General features: G+C 42.2%; 1 protein-coding gene across 1 annotated transcript; it reads right to left on the reverse strand.

The window, feature by feature from the left end:
• Positions 1-272: 272 nt before the first annotated feature.
• On the reverse strand, positions 273-718 carry LOC112438098 (keratin-associated protein 19-8). The gene has a single exon (XM_024927034.5). The coding sequence runs from the start codon at positions 555-557 to the stop codon at positions 366-368; it is 192 nt and encodes a 63-aa protein (XP_024782802.1). The 5' UTR covers positions 558-718; the 3' UTR covers positions 273-365.
• Between the last annotated feature and the right edge of the window lie 6,727 nt (positions 719-7,445).

Genomic DNA, 7,445 nt, shown 5'->3' on the forward strand with positions numbered 1-7,445 from the left:
CAGTAAAACAGAAAAAAAAAATTAAACCAAATTTGCTCTACTATTAAAATTAGTTTATTGAAATAGAAGAAGAGTTGGTGCCATGTTGATATATTAATAAGGGAAGAGAGGGATTCACAGCTTGAAAGGTGGGATTCTAGGTCATTCTACAGGAAGGGCTCCCCTTGCTGCTGCCACTGATTCTGTTGTGTTTGTTGCCAGAATTGAGTCTTGACTTTGAAGAGTTCACAAGGCACCCTTTGCTGCTTTGTCTGGTTTATCAAGAAAGTGGCTGCGCAATTCACAGAGGGGGTAAAAAGACCTGAAAGGAGAATTAAGTCAGGATAATAGACAGATTCTAGTGATCCAAAGAATGAGTTCACTCTTCAGTAGAAGGTAGAGAATCCATATCCTCCGTAGTATAATGGTCGGCAGCAGCTGAATCCATAGCCTCCGTAGCCACAGCCATAGCCCAACCTGCGGAAGCTGCCATAGCCGCAGCCATAGCCATAGCCCCAGCCACCAAAGCCTCCATAGCCATAGCCCAGGCCTCCATAATAGCTTCTGTAGTAGCTCATGGTTCAGTAACTGTAGATGTGTTTGGAGGTCAAGGGCAAGTTTCCTGAGTACAACTATCACCAGCTTCCCTGGGACTTTTATACATCCTCAGTGATTAGTGGGGTAGACTTCTCATGGCGTAGATTCAATTGCATGAAAAAAAACTCATTCATCTTAAAACTGTAGGACAATTCCTGACACTAATTAAAGATGTTTTCATTCGATTTCTGTGCAGTTTGGATTCCACAGGATGATTATGCTGTCTTCAAAGCCCTCTTGCTTTGACCATCATAGTTAAAGCTCTATAATCAGACATAAGAGCAGCAATCAGCTCCCATTTTGTCACCTAAAATTGTTCTTTCATTACAGCCCCTTCCCAGTATCCGATTCTTAATGTATTCCTTGCACAAATATTTAATGCCCAACTAATGCATCCCAGGCACTATGCTCAGAGCTAGAGATATGGCTGTAAATAAGAACTGCCCTTCCCAATCCCATGAGTTTTTCCCCTTCATCTTTGTTATTTAAGTTAGTGAAGTAATAGAAGAGGTACACTTACTGTATAAATCCAACAAAATGTAGCTGATAGCACAACAGGATCACATTTATTTTTTTAAGAGAGAGAAAAAAACCCAAATGGAAAAATTTTGTTTCCTTACACATTACTACCCTTTTAACTCAACGTTGTTTATGAAACTTTTGATGGCTCTTAGCTCTTACTGCAAGACTTTTTCATTATTCAATGTTTATATAGGAAATAACACTAGGGGCAAGAGCTGTGGGTATGATTTTTGCAAAGTAATACCATATTCTTCATCTTTGTAATCTTCTTTTTAAAAAATAATCTTCTAAAGAGATTAACATCTGAGTACTGGATCTACCCATCTCACTCCACAGCCACAGGTAGGCAGGCAGCCCTCTCTGCCTTACTAAATTCCTAACACAATCAGCAAAGAGGTTTTAAAAAGCTGTTTTCCAAATTCTGGGATTCCATCTTCTGCTCTCTAAGGAAACCTTAATTAAACTATAATTTACAGAAATATGTAAAATTAAAAATACTTAAATATGACATTTTCTTTTTGAAGAATGAAGCCCACTGAAGTGCTCATGATAAGGGTCAGAATCACTGCTACTTAGCCATTGGTATCAAAACCAATTTCAAGCACATAAGCAGTACGACTATTCTATATACTATTAATAATCACTTCAGATAGAATAATATAATATCAGAACTGGTGTAACCCTCTTACTTTACAGATGATGAAACAGAATTGGAGAAGATTGGTCAGATCACCCGGTGAGTGACAAAACCCAGACTAGAACCTAAATCATTCACTTTCACCTGTTTTTTTTCATCATCACGTTTTTATAGATGTTGTACAACAAACGCAAAAGCAAGAAATATTCTATTATCACACCAGAAGAATGAAAACGCTCCTTTGCTTTCTTGGCTGGTGAGCTTTCTCATTTTGATTTTTGATCTATATGCTGATTGGTCTGTTCCTTTCCTTTGAGCCAGAACTCAAAGGACTAAAATTAGCAAGTGGAAACTGAAAGTCACATCCACTTATTCTCAATGAGATTACAATGGAGATGCCTGTTGCATTGATTGTTCAAGAGATGTAAAACTGAGAGCGGAGAATAAAAATAGGTTCAAAAGTTTTGAAGTGGAAAGTTGAAGCCCAACTCTTTCTTGTCCTAGAGTTAAAAGTATATGTATTCACTAAGAGATAAATATTAAAGCAAAACAAGATGTAAAATGGGACTCAGTTTTAGCTGAGAACCTGTATCATCAGTGACAACAGCTCTCACGTCCCCAAGAAAGGTGGTAATCTACCTAAGAAGGACTTGCAAAGGGAGCTACAGAAACCTAGATCCGCAGTCTGCAACTAATTGAAACCACCTTTGCAATAATTTTAACTGAGAAAATTATAACAGTGAAAGAGATCTGATCTAACCGACTCCTCCTTGCTTCTAACCTCTAAGCTGTCCTTGTTCATTCCTGGGTGTAGGCCAAACTAACTTTGGGAGGAATTTAGTTTATAGTTTAACTTCAAAACAAAGATGATAACAGCCCTTTCCTGAGATGAACCCCCTTCTTGCATGAGGACCAGTCTGTCTTTATAGGACTAACAAATGAACTATACGATTAGAAGCCAGGTGCGGTGGCTCACCTGAGGTCAGGAGTTTGAGACCAGCCTGACCTATATGGTGAAACCCCGTCTCTACTAAAAATACAAAAATTAGCTGGGCATGGTGGCGGGCACCTTGGGAGGCTGAGACAGGAGAATTGCTTGAAGCCAGGAGGCGGAGGTTGCAGTGAGCCAGATTGTACCACTGCACTCCAGCCTGGGTGACAGAGCGAGATTCCATCTCAAAAAAAAAAAAAAAAAGATTAGAAAGTATGGCTTCAGAGTCATGCCACCAGAGGCTCCAGCTGCAAGATTCTCAACCTCCCCAAGTTGCTCCTGGGAATAACATCACTGTCGTAAAACCTAAGATCAGCACTTGAAATATTTTGCAGACTTTGCCTTCTGATGCACCAAGGGATGCCACCCAGACAAGTAATCTGGTTCAACCAGTTCTGCAATCCCACCCAGAAACAGAAGATAGCAAGAAAACCCACTTCAACCCGCTGATTTCATCCTGACCCAACCGCTCAGTACTCCCCACTTCCCGATCCCCTACCCACCAAATTATCCTTAAAAACCCTGATCCTCAAATTTTCAGGGAGACTGATTTGAGTAATAACAAAACTCTGGTCTCCCATACAGCTGGCTCTGTGAGAATTAAATTCTTTATTGCAATTCCCCCATCTTGGTAAATCGGCTCTGTCTAGTCAGCAGGCAAGAACCCATTGGCCAGTTACACTAAGCTCCTATCTCCAGTCATGAAATAGGCTGGAGAGGCCAAGCGTTAGGAAGGGGGAGAGATTTCTTTGGAGATGTTTTTCAAGAACCTGGACATTTTCTAGCCAACTTCCACAGAAGTGTACTGTATCCCTTGAATTTGGAAGACACAGCCAACTGCTGACTCAGGGCTGGGAAAGTGACTACAGGTGAGAGACGGGGCACTGAACAGTCCATGGCAATGAGCCAAGGCTGAGTTTCAGAGTAACTGTGCCCTCATCTGTGACTGTTCAAAGATACATGGTTCCCGGCTACCAGATAGGAATCTGGGGTGGGAATACCACCGAGTTGATTTCAAAGGGATCCTGGTCAAGAGAGTGAAGCAACCTCAGCCAAAGCAATTTGGATGGTCCCATGAGATACAGAAAGTGAGGGAGGATGTGAGCAGTCCACTAGAGGGACTGTTATACCAGAGCACTGATAAGAGGCCCATGAGTGCAGGAGTCAGCTCCGAAAGATCCACAATTCAGGGAACCCTCTTGCCAGATTGTCAGAGGCATGCGTCTCTCCCCTACTCCCCGTTTTAACACCGGAAGAGTCAGAGCAGCCTAGAGCTGAGACCAATGCTTAAGGGAGAGGTCCGCCCTGCCTCTCTTACCACTGCCAGTTTACAGGTTTACAGAGGAAAGGTGAAGCCCAACTCTTTCCTGCACAAGAGTTGTTAAAAGTAATATATTTCAGTACAGTAGAAAGCATAAGAAACACTTTCTGTGGCAGTCAGCTAGACGGTGCCCAGGTTCTTAAAAAAACCTTTTCCAAAGAAATCACTTCTACTTCCTTCGCTTCTAGAAAAAAAAAGTCATTTCTCCTTCCTAACTTGGCCTCTCCAACATATTTAATGACTGGGGCTTAGACACGGCTGGTACAGGCTGGCAGGGGTCTGAAAGCTTTGCCTCTGAAAGTTTTTGAAGTTTGATTATCAATGAGCTGGACATTTTCAATCTTGAACTGAAACCATTCTTGAGACTAAAATAATCAGAGAGCTTGTTTTGTTTTTATTAATCTAAAAGAGAAAGGAAATAGTATGGCACCTGAAATGTGATTGAAAAAAGAGAAAAAAATAGCCTTCAAAACAATTCTTAATGGAAGTTGTGGGAGGAAAAATGTAAGTCGTCTTCTAAAAATGTAAGTCCTTTTGAGTTCCACTTATTCAGCATAACAATTATAAATTATAAAATATATTTAGTAGCACTAGTGCAGTTTTGGTAATACGCACAAATTATACCTGAGAAAGTACTGATCTGATATTCGTGGTAAAATCATTCCTCCGAACTGAGCTGACTTACAGAGCTAACGAGATATATGTGTGTGTGTGTGTGTGTGTGTGTGTGTGTGTATATACACACACACATATATACTTACATATACTTGCAGAGCTAACTATATATGCACACACATATATACACACATGTATATGCACACATACATACACATATATACATACACACACATATATACACATATACACATATATATACATATACACATATATACATGTCTACATGGTCAGTGATGTAAGGAGACTATTTTTAAATGTATATAAGCAGAAATTTTGTGTTTATATAAAAACATTGATACACACTTTTATTTTTTTTTCTCCATTTATGGGCCATACTAAGTTTTAGGATGTAAAAGCATAGCCCAAATCCTGGATGCTATGTGACCCCAAGGTAATACTCTTGAGCTGCTTCTGCCAGAGGGCTGATTCATGGCTTCACAGGTAAGGAGCCCTGATGTTCTACCAAGGGGAGTGTGTCTTCAGCCTGGACACCAAGGAGAAAGTGCTTCTTCCCACTCAAGGGAATCCAAACACCTCTCCTACTGCCACAGCAAACAGAACCTCCATCACATCAGAAAAACAAATGCAGCTGGAAAAAGAAGACCACAGAGTCAGAGCATTCAGGCCAGCGAGGCCCAGAGCTGCAGTCTCAGGCCAACGTTTCTTTAAGGAGGCAGCCAGCTTTTGGCAGACAGTACAGAAAAGTAAATATATCCTTAGACATCAATTGATAAAGGTTGAGTGATTGAGAGAAAAACTGCCTTTAAAGACAGAAAAATAAGCTATCAGACGTGAGGAAAAGAGATCCAATGAAAGAATCAGACAGGGTACAAAGAAGAGAACCCAGATTGGAAGATAATTTTTTTTCTGAGAAAAAATGGAGATAATCATGATTAAAAATAATCATTGCCTTTATAAAGACCTACTCTTACTCTGTGGAAACCAGGATTTGTAGATCCTTTATTGTTGTTTAGCTGGGATACTAGTCCTAGAGTATCAAGCCAATGTGCTTTCATTCTTGGCAATCCCTGCGACCACATGAAAGCACTGGGGTTCTCTGGGAAACTGACTTGGGAAAGGAGTTGTGAGTGTGGGATGTTTAATAAGGAGAGCCCTAGGATCCGCCCTAAGGAAGGGAGCTTGGGCTGACCTCTCAAGTCCTCCGCAGCTAGACTGGCCCTTCAGTGCTGTGCCAGATGACCAGGCCTTTATACTCCTATACTTATTAGTCATCAGATGTGGGAAGAAGTGTGAGCTTGGGTGAGCAGCTCAGCCGCTGAGCCAATCCTGGAAGGGGCTGACAGCTGCAGGTTGTGTACTCACCATACTCCCAGTGCCTGGGGAACAAGTCAGTTCTTGGAGGGGATCTGGCAGCACATCCTGGTGTTGAACACATGCTATCCCAGGCTCCTGCTGCAGATGCTGCCCGGGCCCCGCCTGTATGCTCAGACCCTCAATGCCAGCAGTCCTCCTGATACAGTTTGGCTCTGTGTCCCCACCCAAATCTCATGTTGAATTGTAATCCCCATGTGTTGGACGAAGTGCCTGGTGGGAGGTGACTGAATCATAGGGGTGGACTTCCCCCTTGTTGTTCTTGTGATAGTGAGTTCTCACGAGTTCTGGTTGTATAAAAGTGTGTAGCACCTCCCCCTTCAGTCTCTGTCCTGCCACCATGTGAAGAAGGTGCTTGCTTCCCCTTCACCCTTCTGCCATGACTGTAAGCTTCCTGAGGCCTCCCAGTCATGCTTCCTGTATAGCCTGCAGAACTGTGAGTCAATTAAACCTCTTTCCTTCTAAAATTACCTAGTCTCTAATAGTTTTTTTTTTCTTTTGAGATATTGTCTCACTCTGTTACCCAGACTGGAGTGCAGTGTTGTGATCTTGGCTCACTGCAACCTCCTCCTCCCAGGTTCAAGTGATTCTCCTGCCTCAGCCTCCCGAGTAGCTGGGACTACAGGCATGCACCATCATGCCTGGCTAATTTTTGTATATTTTTTTTAGTAGAGGTGGTGTTTCACCATATTGGCCAGGCTGGTCTCAAACTCCTGACCTCATGATCTGCCCATCTCAGCCTCCCAAAGTGCTGGGATTACAGGCGTGACCTGGTAGTTCTTTACAGCAGTCGAAGAATGGACTAATACACCTCCCACGGATGGAATCCACATTGCTGTGCCTGCTGGCTTTTGGCTGAACCACTGAAGCAGCTTTGCTCATAAGTGAGAACATTTGGAAGTGCCAGGGAATGAATGTCTCCCTCCCTCCCACCAGCAGCCCTTAATCATTGACTCTTGGGAGTTAATAAAGACCCAGCTACCTGGCCCCTCCATAGGCTAGTTCTGATGTATGTTTTCCACTATTCCTCCAGTTTCCATGGGAGATTAAGCGCCAGTTACCCACTGCAGGAACTGTCTTAATGGCCCACCCTTTGCTGTCCACCTTCCCCTCTATTTCTCACTTTCCCACTCCCCTATCTCTGTTTCCTCCCCCTCCCAAATAAACTGCTCCCAAATAAATCTTTGTCTAAGGATCTACTTCTGGGAGAAGCCAAACTAAACAGTTCCCATACTAAATATACATATGTGTGTGTCTGGTAGACACAGATCATAGAGTTTCTGCTATTAAAAAAAAAAAAACAATGTGTAGAGATTAATGCCGCCAGGAAGAAGAAGGATATAATATAGTGAAACCCTTTCCAAGAAGAAAAAGAAAATAGAAAACCT

This window comes from Pan paniscus, chromosome 22 (assembly GCF_029289425.2).
Source record: "Pan paniscus chromosome 22, NHGRI_mPanPan1-v2.0_pri, whole genome shotgun sequence".
In the NCBI taxonomy this organism is placed as follows: domain Eukaryota; kingdom Metazoa; phylum Chordata; class Mammalia; order Primates; family Hominidae; genus Pan; species Pan paniscus.

Bases quoted from the DNA above. Each gene is read 5' to 3' on its own strand.
- LOC112438098 (XM_024927034.5), bottom strand. From the start codon at position 557: ATGAGCTACTACAGAAGCTATTATGGAGGCCTGGGCTATGGCTATGGA.